At 40.4% G+C, this 17,939-nt stretch overlaps 1 protein-coding gene across 4 annotated transcripts in view; it reads right to left on the bottom strand.

The window, feature by feature from the left end:
* Positions 1-1,880: 1,880 nt before the first annotated feature.
* STAG1 (STAG1 cohesin complex component) overlaps positions 1,881-17,939 on the bottom strand; it is a 205,590-nt gene continuing 189,531 nt past the window's right edge. For 3 of the 4 annotated variants that reach the window (XM_075099470.1, XM_075099473.1, XM_075099471.1), the window contains 6 exons: positions 14,021-14,226; positions 9,970-10,141; positions 7,121-7,231; positions 6,059-6,173; positions 4,241-4,321; positions 1,881-4,155 (listed from right to left, as the gene is read on the bottom strand). In XM_075099470.1, the coding sequence (XP_074955571.1) occupies positions 4,132-4,155; positions 4,241-4,321; positions 6,059-6,173; positions 7,121-7,231; positions 9,970-10,141; positions 14,021-14,226 (709 nt within the window). In that variant the 3' untranslated portion in view covers positions 1,881-4,131. The remainder of the gene's footprint in view (positions 4,156-4,240; positions 4,322-6,058; positions 6,174-7,120; positions 7,232-9,969; positions 10,142-14,020; positions 14,227-17,939) is intronic. The other variant, XM_075099472.1, reaches the window with a different exon arrangement.

Here is a 17,939-nt window from a genome sequence, read left to right as displayed (position 1 = left end):
TCCTCAGAAGCTGCGTTTTAGCTACAACCCCAGAAGGTAGTGTGTAATGGCTACTGTCATGTTTAGCACTACTGGAAACAGCTGCCAAGCATGTGAAGTCCTGTAATGACCTATCTGTTGTAAGTAACCTCAGTCATTAACAGCACTACAGTATAAGACAGAGAACTACCCTACCTGCATACTGCAGCTGCTTCTGTTCGTGCCACAAGCATGTGCCTGAAATGGAAGAAAGGCAAGATGGTGACTTTCCAGGTAGCATCTCTTCCCTAGTGAGTACAGCCGTGGAACTTGGAGCCTGTACCTGGGGGGGTGGAGAGCAACAACTAAAAATCATCGGAAAACTCAGGACAGAAGGAACATTTCATGTATGAGTCCCAGCTCCACAGATTTTTGTAATAGAGTTTTGTGATGCATTCAGGTTACAGATCCTGTCTATCCTGGCTGCAAACACATTTAAGCTAGCTGTATGAACATATCTGGTTGTATCTCAGCAGAAACACTCTTTCTGAGCAGGTGCCTGTATGTACTGCCCTAGGGAAGAGCTGGCTGCAACAACAAGGGAAGGTAAACTGAAATGTTATGATGGTGGGGGTCATTGCCATGAAATTACTTCTTAGTTGACTGTGAGAAAAGGTGTAGTCAGGGTTTGTAAGGACCAAGAGGATTTTTTCAAAGGTAATTACTAGCCAAGAGAGTGGCTGATGTCTGTCCCAAGTTTAGAGGGAAAAGCTGTGTTAAGTGAAGCGATGTGCTCGTAGTTTCTTCGGCCTGGCCAGAGTCAGGAGGAGACACTAAATGAGAAACCCAGTTGTCGTTATCACAAAGAAGCAAGTACAACCTTTCTTAATTGTTTCCTAACCTCATTAGTTCCATAGGAGTCATCCTCTCTTCTGTCCCTTGACAGCACAAGAATTTGGCTTTTATATCCTCTCAATTTCCAAACAGTCAGTTGCTCTGCCAGCTTTGGAAACGCACAGGAAAGCTGCTCTGGCCACACTACTCAAGATTCTCTTGGAAGTCCAGTCACCTGCAGAAACAACAGATACAAAATAAAATCCTTGCAACAGAGAGCAGCCCTTGAACTTAGAAACTTGACAATCTACTTACGGTGTTCCACAGTGCATCAGGAGTTGAGCGTAACTTACAAGCAGTTGGAGATTTAGTGTTTGGGCTGTGTCTCGGGAGGTGCCCTAGAGTGCAGTTCAGACCTTGAATCCTATCCCTGTTCCTCACCTGCTGTGTCTTGTTACTCTTTCTGACTGGGAAGCTTTTTCTTTAGGAAGTGGGCCAGATGATAAGTAAGTCAGTTTTCTTTAGCACTACAGAGATGAAATCATTCATGGGTTGGACAAAAATAGCACCTTTCTCTCTGAGACATGGGAATAACAAGTGGATGTTTCATTTCAGGAATCTGTAAAACTTCTTTTAGCCCAGCTGGTTGTTAGACCTTCCAAGCCTTTACCACTTCCTTCTCTTCCCACGTGGTCCAGTCCACTTCAGATATACGGGGCAGGAGAGTGAAGTTTTTCTCAAAATTCATGACAGTTCAAACGATGAGAAGTTTTAACAATGCAGCTCTTCCCACTTGTGTGACGACTTACCAGGTTTACAGCGATCTCACAATAAAACCCCCCCGGATCAACCAAAACCCCAAAATACACCAGAGTGGAGGGGCAGAAATTATAAAAGACGAGACAGGGTCTTCCTTTGCTCTGAGGCTGAATGGGTAAGGCAGCCGTAATGAATCGGGCTGTGAAGCCTGGACTACATGAGAACTACGTTTCAGTATTTCTTTTGGCTACTCATAAATGGGATGACAAGATGTGATGGTCCAAACGAGCATTTAAGAGACATCTATAGTGACGAGTGTGCTCATCATACTCATGATTTTGAATAGTTTATTAAATGAAAGGTGAAGCATCAGTTTTAAATTGTACAAAAGGAAAAAAAACCTCATATTGTAAATGTACAATTTACAGAATTACTAGCAAAACCAATCAAGGAGACACTCATAATACAAAAACCTATTGACTGCAAACTGAACTGGAAACCCATTGCAGGTACCGCGATAGTAAGTGTTTGTTATACAGTATTCTACAATGTTAAATTAGGAATCAGTTTTCCACACAGAGGACTGTGAAGCACAAGGTTCGTCTGAGACTATGACCCAAACCAGGCAGCATTTGTTATGCTACTATGCTCACAGAATTACTGTGATGACAATCTAATGCAGCCATTCCTGCCCAGCCCTGTGACTTTCAGGTGGACAGAAGAGGAAGGGAGGTAACGTTTCATAACGTTCCAGCTACTTCTCAGGTTCTATATGTTACCCAAACAACTTCTGAGGAATGGCTGAATTACCGAGTCAAACATTTTTGGCAACTGTGTCTGAGAACTGCACATGTTGTAAAAAACAAACCTCAGCTGAGTGAAATGCTGGTTTGTTTTTAAAATTAGATTCTTTTCCCTCCCAGCAAGTAAGCACTGGGCATTAATGTTGTTTTGTTTTTCAATAAGCTCATAAAAGAAAAAACCTCCATGATGATTTTGCAGTTGCTAAAAAAAGCACCTCTAAAAACTGCTGTGCTCCAAGTGGGTCAGTCTGCTTTGTATCCCAAATGCTCAAGTTAGAATGCAGAAAGGAAGATTTACGTTTTTGGTGCCGATTCTTGGAGATACTCGAGTCAGTGCAAGTTGTGGATGGCCAGCACCTCTGGTTCAGGCCAGATTTAACTAAGTAGCAGCTACTAGGCAGAGTCATAAAATCGAAGCATAATGAAATTCCAAATTATTGAACACATTGAAAAATCTCTTATTACAATGAATTAGCTGAGAATGTTTTGGGTTTTGGGGTTTTTTTTTGATGTTTTTAGCTTTTTTGAAAAATCATAATTTTTTTTTCCAAAGAATTACTCTTAATATGCACAGTTAACACTGAAAATGTAGCTGTATTCCATTGTAAGCTTAAGAACTTCACCATCTAAGCACAAATTTCTATGCAGCACATACAGTACTTCTAACTGGCAAAATTAATTTACAAAAATAGCGCAAAAGGGTATTTACGGCATGGAAAGTAGACTTTTTTTATGGTACAGTTAAAATTGCTTTTAGTATGCTAAAGTGATTCCCTTCCCCCACCCTTGAATTATTTTTTTAATAGGAAATTGCTGTTTATGTACCTTGGGTTGGCAGGGCTCGAAGTAGGTAGTAAAAACAGCAAAGTGATTACTTGAGAACCATTTGTATGTTTTACTGAGAATACTTTATTTGCTGGTATAAGTTGCTAAAAATGCACAGAGCAAGTACCAATAGAAAATTTACTGTTTTTGTGTCCCCATGTGCTATATAAAATGAATGTTACACAGCATCTGTTGGAAAAGTGGCTTCATGGACATCTCTTACTTTATGTCCCATTATAAATAAAAATAAATCTTCTCAAGAGTATAAAATCTGGGTTTATCATATCAGAATCTGAAATTTTTTGGCAGAGATGCACGTCATTAGAATTCTAACCTCTTCTATAAGAGTGTTCTTCTCAATGCCTATGAGAGGATATAAGCGTACCATAATGTTAATCAAATCCAGTGTGTTCAAAAACACTTTTCTGTAGCCAGAACGACCTGCTTATAGCATCATTGCTAGTCAATGGCTGATAGGCATAGGTTTAATAAAAATGGCTAGCTTTTAAAACATAAAAAGGCAAATGTTAAAACCGTTTTAAATTGTACAGCAGAAAAATAAAGTTAAAAAGTTCTGTTTCCACTCAATGTTGTTTTCAGAAAACATATGTAGAACAGTGTTTATTTTGACAGCTGTCTTAACAATTTAAAACTTCCTCCTCATCCAGAAAAAAAAAAACAAAAAAATCTGTATCAGGACAGTCAAGAACAGGGATACAAATGATTTTTTAGGTCAGCCCTTCTGAGGTGACTGGATTGGCCAACATTCCTTTGTGTCATTAAGAAGTTCCTCTTCTTTCTGTCACTACAATAAGGGATTGACCTCAATCATTTGGTTAAAAATCAAACTGTATCACATCAAAAATGTGGTTTTCATACAAGCTATCACAGTATATAGGCCTCTAGCTCTAAACAATAGAGTTCCAAATTTGTAAAATGTCTTCACCAGACTTCAGAACATAGGCATTCCAAATCCCTAGAAAAATGATTCAGAAGACAGCAATTAATTAGGTGTAATGATAATCTCAGATAAACAGCAAACAATACTAGTAAAGCCTTACTGAATCATCCTCAATGATAGCTGCGGAGTCAAAGAAGTCCGGCCTCAGTTCAGCCCGTTCTCGCCGGTTTCTTGAAGGTGGCTGAAAAGAGGAGTCAGCAGCTTTAGAACATCACATCAGTTACCTGGGTACAAAGGACTGACGGGGCTCTGTGGCTAACGGGTACTAACAGCGTTACCTCTTCCTTTACAGAGCAGCTTTGCATGGACTTTTCATAAAAGCTCTGATACAAATGTAGGCCCTGACATAGCAGGGTACATCCTAAAGTCACGTTTTGTTTAAGGAATGCGGTCAAAGCTGATGGATTCTAAAGTAATTTTAAGCCTGTGCTCATATCTAGGGACTCACTTAAAGCTCTTGCTGACTTAGTGATGTTCTTGCATTAGGACTGCAGGTCAGACTGCATAAAAACTGAAGTTTATGGTAAAACTTCAGCTCTGACGTGGTCAAAAATGGATGTAGGAAAAAAAGGTACTTAAGATGTCATAGTATTTCTGAGGATTAAATCCTCTGGGTTGTCCTTCCCTAGGAACGGAAGAGTAAATGTGAGCTGCACTGTCTTGATCAATTCCTTCATTTCCTTGCCTTGGATTACCAGTAAAAGAGAGATTTTGCTTGGTAATCATTTGAATGCTGGTCATAACCTCAGTATTCAGCAGCAGGAACTGAATTATTGCCTAAATTTTCTTTCCAAGAGTTCATAGCCAGTCCTAAAGTAACCTCTGCCTTATTGTTTGGATATGAAGGGAAAAATAGGAAAGCATAAAACCAGTGAAGTGCATAATGCAAATTGATCCTTTATCCCATTTTACAAGGAAAGTATTCATTCTGAACGCAGAGGCTAGGAAGGTTATAACCCGTACAAAGGAAATCCTGCCTGTAGTCAGTACGTTACCACGAAGCGCCCGAGGTTGCCGTCTGATGACATGACCTGTCTGGGAGCAATTCCAGTGTACGTTATCACCTCATGCCCACCCACTACTGCTTGCTTTCCCTTCTGCTGTGCCGGCACAACTCTGCCTATGGCTGTAAACTAACCAGGCCATGGTTAGGGGTCTGCTATCCAGCCCACCTCCTGGAAATCAAACCAACCAGGAAAGAGAAGAAGAGGACCAACTTGGCTGTATCAGTTTGACCACAGTGTGGCTGCACAGTTAGCCATGTCAGCGGAAGAGTTAGCGATGGCTGTGACAACGGCACAGGGAAAGCGACACCACCTACAATACCTTTTGATGATACTGTTTCCAACCTCTTAATAATGCCAACTAACAACAACTGTAATCAAACATTGTTGCTGGATTTTAGAATCCATTTGTACTTCCTGAGGCCGAGCAAACAGCTTTGTGCAATATTCAGTCAGATGAGGTGAGCCAGTCTCAGCTCCGTCCCCCAACAGCACTCCTCCTGCCCTTGGCTGACTGCACAGTGAGTCAGATCAGCTACTTTAGCGCTTCTCTAAGAGGGCTGTGCTGATACACCCCATAACACTATAAATCATAACCTGATTCTCACAGGTTGAGAAGTCCCAGGTGCATGATGGTGCTTCAGGCACTTGCTACTGCCTGAGTCCAGAATATGAAAGAGGTGCTAAGCAACGCTCCTGTCTTTCTACAAAAAAAAAAAAAAAAAAAAAAAAATCAATTGGGCCTGAGCCTGCAGTTGTAGATTCTAGGGAGTATCTGGATAATTTATGCTCTTTAATGTTCAGTCAACAGGAAATCAGGCTCAAAATTCTGGAAATTTTTGTTCGCACTTCAAAAATTCCTTCTAAATTATCTTTCATCCATTTTAAACTTGCCGTTAATAAAATTTACTGACCAGATCAATGACCATTGTGTCCTCAAATTCTTCATTCATATCCTCTAGCTGACCTCGTGAGGACATCATTACATCTTCAAAGATGGGCTCAGCGTCATCTTCCATTAGACCTCGTCTGATTAAATAAAGGGAAAGGAAAAGTCATTTCCAGGCATTTAAATTTCCCAACTATGATCTCTGTCATTAAAAGGAATGCATGAATCCTATCCCTTAATGCCTTCACATAAAACCTGATACTGAGAATAAAGCCAGCATGCTTTCTGTAATATCAACTTGAAGAAAATCTTACATAAAACCAAACCTAGCTCTTGCAGAGGCTAAAGCAGGAAGCCCCGTGTAATATCATTATAAACAGTAATTAAATTTGTCTCTGACAAGAAAAGGGCAATAACCTCACTGTGTTTGCCTGCCCTTTTCCAAAAAGGAGTTACACTGTGTGCCAGGATCACTGGTAAATCCCTGGGAATCCAGCAGTGAATCCAAGACCAGTTTCTAACACTGTAAGGACTTGATCTGGCTAGAGACTCTGGCCCCCATGCTGAGAGACATGCTGAAAGACTTGGTTGGATCGGCACCAGAGCACGTAGCACCTTGTACAACAGAATGCTTCAGCATTCCCCCACGTGCATTCACTCCGTTAGCTGCTCAGTGGGGCGCCTCGGCAAAAGATGATGTGGATGGAAGAAGCATAAACAGGTTCTCGGGAAGACTGGACAACAAGTTGGAAGAGTTCATGGGGAATTACTTAACAGAAATCATGGAACCCCCCTGAAACGGAACAGTTGAAGGCTGGGAAAGAATCATGGGGAATCGTGCCATATCTGTCTGCCCTGTTCAGTAGGCACCTGCTTATGGCCACGGTTAAAAGGCAGACCGCTGGGCTGGAGGGCCACATGGCCCGTGCCTCTTCCAGCATTCCAAAGCTGTTACTCTGCCTTCATTAACAAGAGTTAAAATGTCACAGAAATTACTGGCAACAACCCAGAAAAGGTAACATTTAAAATGTGGCATTGTCATCTAAAATGGTTCTGATCTGGAGATGAGGATGCTCTGAAAACTTACACTGCATGCCTTACACCAGTTCTCCCTTTCATGTAGTTCATTCCTGTCCTGTCCTTTCGATTTAAATCTTCTAGCTTCTGTTGGCCCAACCAAGATATCTGCATCTGGGGACTAACAAACATAAAGCAGCATTATGACCAAGAACACTAACAATTTTGAGTTGGCTGTTTTTGGACAGTATCTATCTCCTCAAGTTTTGTGTCTGGCCATATGTCAGAATAAAATATTTAAATCACATCCATCATTGTACACGTCTTCTGGGTTCCCTTCCACAACTTGTCTCCTCTCACTGTATGTGCACAAAAAAAATCCATTAGTTGTTGTAATAAAAGCAGCTACATAAAATGCTAACATGACTCATTTGTTAGTGTCACATGTGCCTAAAGTGGGAACACTTCTAAAATTTATTTTATTAAATCCTCCTTCACTATCTCAGGCAAAATATGAGCAAGAATAGATCCAAATTAATAACTGACATTTTAAAACAAAAATTTCACACAACATGAAAACAAACTGCATTTAAATATATACCCTGATCAACTTAAGCGTCCAGTAACTTATCCGCATGTAAATACCTTAAAGGCTGTACTTTTAATACCACCTAAATCCAGTAGTAGACGGCAATGCATGTGATACGATTCGTGTACTGCAGCATCGACTGCTCAGTATTTATTTTACCTTTTAGCTTTCCCAAGCTGACCTGTAGGAAATGAGTGTGGCAGCTAACTCCAGGCTGAAAGGAAAGGATTCTCCACTGTCAGTTCACACTGTGAACTTCTATGTGGAATCCAACTCTGAAAGTCATGGAGAGGAGAGCGATGCTCTCTGCCTTTGCTCAACAGTTTTCTGCTGGCAGCATTCACCTGAGATAGGAGAAATACAGCTTCCAGTGCAGGGTGAAGAGCCTGGTTCAACTTCCCCCACAGGAAAGGGGAAGGTTCTCCCACAGCCGAAGGCAGTGCTCTCTCATCAGGCTCAGGAGTAAAACACAGTGACTGGACACTGTCGCCCTTCCCATAACCAATTAAATGTTCACAGAGGGAGACTTAGCATAGTGATAGGTGAGATCTGAGAGGGTCAGGAAGAAAGTTTTGCTTCAGCAATTCTGTTTTGTTTTACTGCAGAGTAGAAAAAATTTTTAAGGAGAAATTGAGAGCCACAACATCTTCCTTATAATCTAGAAGTTATGGGAACATCTACAGGGAGGCAGGAGATTGGCTCGCACATCCTTGACCTCAGAAAGGCAAGTAAGACATCAACCCAGACCTCGTGCACCATGGGATTGAGGTGAGAAGCTGCTCTGGGACTGAGGTGAACAGGGCCTCTTCCTCAGTTGCGCTTTCTTGGTGGCCAGCTGGGATCACCTGCCAGTCTGAACTGTGTAGGTGAGGAACTCCACGGCCAGGTTTGCCTTGCGTTTGCCCGTTTACACGCCAGCCCTCCTTCCCTCCAGACAGCACCAGCTGGGAAACCTTAAACCCATAACAGGCCTTTGCGCCAGACCAGGCATATCCCTGCCTGCGGCAGGAACCAGCCCGGCCAGCCTGCCACCTTATCTCACACTGTCTTATGGGGATGTTACATCGTTAACGCGGGGAAAGAAAGTAGCCTGAACTCATTTATGGAAATGCCGAATATTATGTGCTCCAAAAATTAGTATGCATTTGTAGCCAGCTGAACTGCAAGTATCTCTTGTGGTGGGCACTGATCAATGGATCATATCAAGGTTTAGTCTGTTGTGCTGCTGATGCCTGTGCGTGTTACACACACGAGCAAGGGAGAAGAACAGGTTGTATCCAAAGAGTACATTTCTTTAGAAGTTGGTCAGATTTTTTGAGATTGTGTGGTCAAAAATTAGAAGACCTTAAGAGCTTATATGTACAGCATGGTGGTATACATATACCCTTGTTGTTTGAGACTGGAGAACGTTTTACCTTCCCAGGCGACGTGACCATTATTAATTATTTCTATTTAGAAAATACTATGATGAAAGAATGCAGGACAAAGCAGTACAGTTTAGGATTGAACAGGGTGAGTGCTCGTTCAGGAAGAATTGGGAAGGTGGGGAACATGTAGCAAGAAAAACATGATGGGCAAAAGCTGGAGGGAAAACCAAGAGGCATAATCTGACTATTTCATACTATACCACATTGGTAGAAACCTGATTCACCTGGCCAGTGTAATATGACTTTTTTATAGAGGTAAATTGGATCAGTAAATTTGGCTATAAAAGTTTTAGAAGTCTTCAAACCAGATACTGTTGATCTGTATCTTCAAATTAATAGAAATATCATATAACTGCATTCTCTGCAGACTTCTCTATTCTTAAACAAACTACTGACTGGTAATAACTGACATTTTTTCCCCTCTAAATGGAGGTGATAAAATGGGAGTTGAGTGACAAAAAGTATATATAATTTAGGGCAAAATAAAATTGCCTGCAGGCAGTTACCCCAGAAACAGGGATTACTACCTCAGCAGCTAGAATTGGATGGAAGAGTTAATGTACAAGAATTCAGTTAGGATGTCTGGAGAACCTTAACCGCTATGATATAGGGCAGAGGGAAAGAATCCACCCTGGGGCCACAAACACTAGGATGATTCAACCATAATCACACCGTTATGCTATGAAATAATTTTAACGTAAGGAATTCCTACCGTGAATTCATTACAACATATTTTTCCTGGGAACTGAAAATAATCAAAGTATTGCTGAGCTACAGCCAAGACATTTCCAGTTGGTTTTGCAAATAAATGCTGCTTTAATGGAGCCACACGCTACCTGTGTAAATAATACACAAATCCTTTGCCTGGCTCACTGTATTTGAAACTGAAATTCCAACACTTACTTGTGTAAAAAATCTTGTTCAGATCCCTGCTCCGACTCGTGCTCCTGGATCTGCTCTCCCATTTGTCTAGTGTTCTCTCTCAAGACAGTTGAGGTGAGCTGTGGTGCTTGCAGTGCCCCTGGGGTATGTATGCTTTCATTCCTGTTCAGCCATGAGCCTTCTAGACTGTCATCTAGAAAAAGAACATTTAAAATTACTGACACAGTTCCAATAATTTGCAGCGCAGTATTATCACCTTCACGATTCATTCAGCCACCTCACTGAACAAGTACCTTGCATTAGTAACGAGAGCCTTCCATCTACAGACACACTTCGATGGAGTTAATTTTAGTTGCAGCACCTTCTCTAAACTTGATTTTCAGCAGTTTAGTGTCTTTTAAAACAAGTGTGCCTTTAAGAGATCAATTGGATAAATACTCAAAATGATAAATTTTTCAGCTCTAATCTTGTCTGATCCTTCTATATATCCTTCTTTTAAGGAAGGATTACTACCAGCTAGTCCCAGCAATAACAATTTAAAGTAGAAATGTTTAACAAAAAAAACACCCCCATTGTAAACAAATACTGTATTGCAGCTACCTAAATTGTTGTCTCTTGCACACATAGAACAAAGAGAATTCCCAATTACTGAGTTCACAATCTAAATACAAAACTGTTAATCTCACATGCATACAGCAACCAAGATACAGTTAAGCACTAAGATGATGGTGGAGGATAAAACCCTAAATCTAGTCAGCAGAGGTCTTCAGAAGCTTCAGTAAGAACCATTTCAGTGGAGTATAGAGGGGACATTTTAAATTAGAGAAGCGGTCTGGCTAGTGTGAACTCTAAATAGCAATTTCAGGCAGTGTATTTAGAGTTCAGAGCAGACAGAAGGAATGGAGACGGGAAGGTGACTAGAGGTGTAGCTGGGATGCTTTGCTCTCATTGTGAAGGGAGCACACCGGAGAGGAAGAAAGAGGGTGGACTTGAGGGGAATGTGACAGAGCAGACAAGTGTGTAGGTAAGAGACGTGTAGGAAAAAAAATTTAAGTTGCTGGTGCAAGTGAAAGACAGGGGAGATGACATGAGAGGAGAAGACAAGATCACAGATTTACTAACAGGAAGAAATGTGTAGTGAGAAAGTAGATGGGGATATCGCAATAGATCTTTTAATTTTTCCTATGCCTTTTATTACCTTTTGGGCATAAATGTTGTCTAAAAAGCTGCCTATTTATTCTTGAATTTACTTTTGCACCTTTTATAATGTTAGAGATTTTTTTTTTTTAAATCCTATTTAAGTTTGATTTCCTTAAGGCATTATGAAGAAATGTCACAGAGCAGATTTACTTTCAGTAGCAACAGGGAATGCTCTCCAACCCAGACAGTCTGCTGAACCCAATATGCACTGGACTAAGGTGAGAAAGGAACTACTGGGGAGTAGTTATGGTTCTTTGATGCAAGGATAGTTTATGCAGTGACTCTGCCCTTGTTTTAGTTGCTTTAGAGTAGAATTTAAAGAAAAAAAAAATCTTAGCAGGATTTAAAGAGGCCCACATCTGTAACTGCACTGACAGATTAAGATTAAAGCTAGGACTTTTGGAAGAATTATAAAACTACTTAAAGATTAAAAAAACAACAAAGGCCTGTGTACGTACTATGTATAGACCACCAGTTACTTTGTAGGCAACCAGCTATTTGTTAAGGCTGGTTCTTCATAGCTGAAGTTATACAGACGAGTCAACAGTAAGTGCTTATTTCTGAGGATTAAATATCATGATTATTCCATAAACTCATTATTGATACATACTAAATAAGACAGAAATCTGTATTCCTGGAAAAAATACAGATAATCTGGCTCCAGGTTTTCTGGTTTTCTTGGATTTCCTTTTTCCAAGATTCAAAAGGAAGTACACTTAGGGCTTAACGCAATCTCTAATATCTACTGCACATCAAGAAGCACCCAAAAAATAAGTATGTGGTGTCCTCCCAACTGATTTTATATATATTTTAAAAAAAAAAAATTTTTTTTTAAACATATGATATCAAATGCCCTGTATCAACACAGGTCTAAACCAATACTTTTGGTACTCACATTGCATATCTTTCTCTGTATGGAAAGGCCGTAGAGCTTGTGTGGCTGCTGTCATTACAGAGCACCTGCTGGTAACTTTTTAGTTCTATCACCTACCAGGCAGTCAAATTCTACAATGAAGGCAACTATCAAGGAAAAGGCAGTTATGCTGTTACAGGCTAAAACCACCAATGATGAGCTATACATCCCTCCAGGACCTATACACAGAGGTTGTATATGAAAGCTTTCATGAGTAATGAAGGTCTGCAAAGTGATCTATGAATCTAAAGTCTGTTATGTTTCACACAGAAGAAAGGAGGTTGGAATCACTTCCTAACCAGTGTTCTTCAAAATGTGATGTCTCTGAATGTTATATCGTGACCCAGTGCTGTATTTGTCGTATTCAATGGACATGCCCACACCCCACCCTCAAGAGCGCCCCACGAAAGGCAGGGTTCATCACTCCTTTTTCTGGCCACAGATTACTAACGGGAATTTTGGGTTACAGTAGTGAACAGCGACAATAGACCACTCTGCCTGAGGAAAGAGAAATCCTGAGTGTCTTCTGATGACACGGTATTGGCAGAACACAAACAGACCCTCATACCCTCTGTAGTCGTCTGAATCCCGTCAGACCCACAGTGAGACTTGCCATAGTCCATATTACAGCTAGATGATCTCCCAGTGGAAACTGCTGTACATTCAGATCTTTCAGAAACAAAGAAATAGCTGCATAACCTTGTATTTGGCCCACATAATTTTTAAGTCGGTGACATTTATAGAAAATTCAGGACCACAACTGTTGCAAGGAAGGGGGATATTCAAACGTAAAGTGTTCCAGATCAATTCTCCCTTCTACTGATCATTGAAGGAGGAGGGTATGAAAAAGCTTGAGGCAAACAATGCCATAAACACTGCATTATAAGACTGAGACTTGCCTTACAGGGAAGCAAAGCCATTACTACACTTCTCGGGGCGGGGGGGGGAAGATATTGGTGGAGTACAATAAAATAGAATGAAAATAGTAACAAAAGACAAGAAAAAAAACCTCAGCAGTTGAATTCTGTGAAAAATATGGCATCCTGAAGGAAGCCAAACAGTGTCTGAAGAAAGGAAGCAGCATTTTATCTGCCCGAACTATGGGTTTGCTATAAGGAACTGAAGGACTTGGTGCATGTACTGCTCAACATCAGCTGTAGCCGAGAATGAACCTGATTGCAGAAATGCATATGGACAAACTTTTGCAGAATATTTTGGGAAATTCCTAGGCATTCAGGCAAACTGGCGCTGGATTCCTGAGGAGTTACTCCTATAGATACTAAGCTTGGAAAAATCCCTGAAGTTTAACGATCCTACTTGCACCTACTCTGTAGTGAAACAGTAAATTTATATTCATGAAAGTACACACTACATCACACAGATTAACCAGGAACAGATGTAATCTTTTAAGAAATTGGCTACCATAGCCAAATTCCTGATAAACATGCCTGAAGTCACAGAAAGCATAAATACAGACACTCGATATCAATACCATTTTAAATAAAAAAGGCATCTTTCTAGTGTCCTCCAGTGGTCCTGCAAAAATACAGATCTATATCCAAATTCCTGCCTTGGGTTTGCTCTAACACCTCTTAATTAGCAACGGCTCCAGATTGAAGCATAGGCAGAAACCCAGAAGCCTGTGACTGAGAAAGGTGTAGAGCAGGTAACTCCACAAACACCTCCTGCTTCCAACTTCAGTAACAGCTTTTAATAGTTCTCAATCTGCAAACCTCAGTGAAGAGAGACAAGAACAAGGACACACGATGGTATTTCTCATAAAGTAGTGTTCAAACTTGACAGGAATTTGCATAACAGATGTCTTTTTTTCACTATGTGCAGAATATATCACATATTTCAGCATTAGTTGATAAACCATAAGAGGTCCTAAGAAGGAAAGCTGTAATATATGTACAAAATGAGAAACACCCCTACCAGGCAACCTAAAACGATACAAACCTTCTACTCTCTTTTTGTGGAGCGGTGGTCGTCCTTTCTTATTCCTCACTGAAGAGGCTTTGCTGCTGCTGCTTCCACTGTTCACGGACATTCTGTCGTCTTCGCCACCCGTAACTAGTGAGTTTCTATAGGAAATGAGTGGAAGCCATACATCTTCTCTTCTTTCCATCATCTGTTCTGTCAGAAACTTCTCTAAGTAGGAGTGACTGAAAATAAAAGACAATGAGTACAGAGGTACAGCACGTTGTTTCCTGTTTAATTAATCTGCAAGCCCTCTTCACTTTGAAAGCTTAGCACAAATCCCACATGGTGTTTCCTTATTTTAATTTAATAACATATGCTGATAGGACATTGTATCTTGGACTGAATAAGCATACACGTCATGCCCTCAAAACAAAGTAACACAGTTAATCGTGCACAGGTAGCTCACAGATAAACAACACAAAACATTCTCTCCCCAACATCTTCCTCCCATGTTTGTCTGCGATCATTCACAGCACACTCTACACAAATTCCTTTGCTATTCTGCATAGCGAGGAAGCCACTTCTATATATTGCTGTTCTGTCAACAGACAGACTGAATTAGAACCACTGTTGTGAGGATGTAGGATATCCTTTTGCATCTTGGAACAAGAAAAATGGTTTCCTCAAATGCAAGCAGTTATTTTTAAATTTAAAAAATGGCAAATCTGTTCCCCTGCCACGGAGGAATCCAGTGCATACTTGTTAACTTACGGGAGGAACCAAAGAGCCTCCCTCCTCTATATGGTCTGGAGGGCATTTGAGTGCTTTGCTTTTTCCATTGATTATTTAATTATGGTATTAGAAGTAGTCCTTAAAATGATTATGCAAATCCATCTAAAAGGGATTCTGATGAATTTCAAGCTCCAGAACCAAGCATTCAGGATTTAGACAAGAGCCCTCAAGATTCTTCAAAATTACCTCTACCCTTCCCGCAAATACATTAGGGTGCACCCTTCCATCATGATTTCATTTAGTACCACATTACCAGGTTGTTGTCAGTGGGAGTCAAACCCACAAATTCTGCGTGGAAATGAACTCTCAATCACCCTTTTCCTCTGTTAGCTTATGGCAGGCTCCACCTTCTTATGCGATCTATGTATCAGAATAGGATAAGGAGCCACACTGTACATGCCTGGGTAACAATAACATCCATGTTTTAATGGGATTTTGTTTTGTTTCAGTGACTAGGATGACTTTGCTCAAGAGACAGCAGTTTTTCTGTCTACTGTTTTATTCAATATTGTGACTGCTTCTTCCTTCCCCTTTTCATGTGTATACTGAGTAACATCCAAAGCTTGCACTGAATGGGAAATTCTTGGCTTATTCTCTCTCTCTTTTGCAGTACCAAACATTACAACACGTGAGTGCTTCATGACTTTAAAGAATTTATCTGTGGAATAATTTTGGAAAGTAAGGACTTTTCCTGCATCTAATTTATATTTATAAAACTAGAGTGCACAGGTTATGCCAATTGTGAAGAAGGGAAAACTAACACCACTTGGGGGTTCTTCATTGATTAGATGACAAACTTCAGACAACTTTTGCTTAGCATGTTAGAGGAGCTTCATACTGGTAGTTCTTGCCAGCTACAAGGATAGGAACTCTGAATATCTAGAAGTAAGAACACCATGCTGAGGCTCCGTCTCATCTGTGTTCAGACACCCAACAGTCAGTTGTCTAGTCTAAGCTAACAGTCTCTATTTGAGAGAAATAAATGGAAATAAATGCCTCCACGGGGCAATTCACCCCTATACTGTGTTAGTTGGATTCCTCAGGATTTCCCTGCCTGTATCTGCCTTGTGTGTTTGTAACTGCATTAGTATAAATCATCTTCTGCTCAGTATAAGAGCCTGGCACCTTAAATGTATAGTACATATCAAATCCATAGATTTGAATAAATCCATAAATGACTATCACTGATTTTGGGGATTACTCATAAAACAAGAAGCTAACTAAATAGGATAGGAAAACTAAATTAAACCAGTGTTGCTGCCCTGTTCCTAAACTGGTCAAATCTCCCTTGCCTCCCTCCAAATAAAAAAGCCAGCAGTAAAGCAGAAAGCAAGTAGAAGCCCTGCAAAAGAGAAGTGTTTGCTGAACCATGATAGGAATGGTATTTTGCACCTAGGGCAGGTGACACATGCAGACATATCAAGCAGGTAATTCATTTTTTGGGTTGGGAAGCCAAGCTGGAGGACTTCTGGGCGACAGGCAGAAAAATTCTCCTGAGGCTTTCAGAGTTATGCTAGAGCACTGGTGCCTCCAGACTAACAGCCCACTGCTGAATTTAGGGACAGTCACTTCCCAGAAAGAGATGAAGCCAGGGAGGGAGGTAAATGGTCCTGTAGACAGGACTTCTCCACCAGATGGTGGTCATGTACCTTCCTGCTCACAGGCAGCCCCCTTTGGAGGGCGGGGGAGAGGTCCCTGTAGATTGGATGAGTCATGCTACAGAGAAGGGCAAATCGACTATCCAGAGTATAGCTGAGTATGTAATGTCAGTGAGGCACTGTGGGCAACACAGCCATTGCCAGATGGGTGCAAACATGACAAATCTCTCAAGAGAAGGAATGTAGATATCTCCAGAAGAAATCTTTATATATTTACCTATCACATAAAGTTACTCTCGTCATAGTCACCACAGCCAATGGAATCTAGGGCATGTCTGAACTAATCTTGAAGTCATTTAGCATGGATCAGATAAAGCACACCCTAAAGGACCTCTTTCTTTTCACTGATCTTCAAATTCAGCTAAAGTAAATAGCTTAAGATACAGATGACTACAACAAAGACAGATAAAGTCAGGAGAAATGGATTCCACCACAGCAATCTTTACAGTCTTGCAAAAAAAGCCAGTGGTTGTGTATGTGGGCACCTATGAGCGGGAGAACCTTTGAGGGAAAAATTTAAACGGCAACATAGACGGCAAAGACTCAAGATCTTCTGAAGTACTGAATTTCGTGCAAAGGATCACGTCAAAATAAGCTGTCATGTAAACTGTAGAGAATGATGTAACCTTAAGTTTTAGACCCTGGAGAAACTCATGGAAGGGATGACGACCGTAGAAGAAGGATAAGCTTCACTAAATCAGCTAGGAATCAGGCTAACAACACTTAGTAAACTAACAGATGCAGGAGAACCTAGGAAGATAGTAATAAAGTGCTATTATCTTTAAGTCCTGTCCTGAAGAATAGGACAGAGGTTGACAAGATTCAGGGATGTAACAATGAAGAGCAGTTTCAAAAACTGAGTGCCAAGCTAGCCCACTTGGGTCATCCAATTCTCAAGCTCATTTAACTATTTCTTGTAGTGTGTTTGCTGAATTGACAAATTATTAAGACAATAAAAAAATTAAATTGGTTCAAGCGTGTATACATTTAAAAATATGCAGAGTTAACCAAGATGCATTTCTTATAACACAAAGCTATAATATTTATAATTGTTAACCCTAACAGAAGAGTAATTTAAAACTAATGTCCTCACAGAAAAATTATAGAAAAGTTTGACAGAAAGAGTCAGTTGAGGTACTTACAGTAGATATATATGGCTTACACTCATCGTGGTCAGAAAATTGACTGGAAAGATATCTATAACCATAAATCAGAAGATCTGGGAATTGTATTTTTTAAACAGTCATAAAGTTATTCAAAGAATTCAGTTCTACACTAGGCACATAGTGCTTGGCTGATTTTTGACTGGAGTCTTCTTCCTTTTTCCTTGACAGTCTGTTCAAATGTTCCTCATAAAACAGTATTTCTTGCTCTTTATTCAGATCTTATCAACAATGCTTCTGATTTATTTAATTTCCAGTATTTTGCCTGCAGTCATTACCCACCATATCAAATTCAGGCTGCTTGTTTTAGCTTGCCAGGTCTCTACCGCCCTGCTCTGTCCT

This window comes from Phalacrocorax aristotelis, chromosome 7 (assembly GCF_949628215.1).
Source record: "Phalacrocorax aristotelis chromosome 7, bGulAri2.1, whole genome shotgun sequence".
Lineage (NCBI taxonomy): Eukaryota > Metazoa > Chordata > Aves > Suliformes > Phalacrocoracidae > Phalacrocorax > Phalacrocorax aristotelis.
Note: the sequence above shows the minus strand (reverse complement) of the source record. Positions and strands in the feature narration are given on the sequence as shown.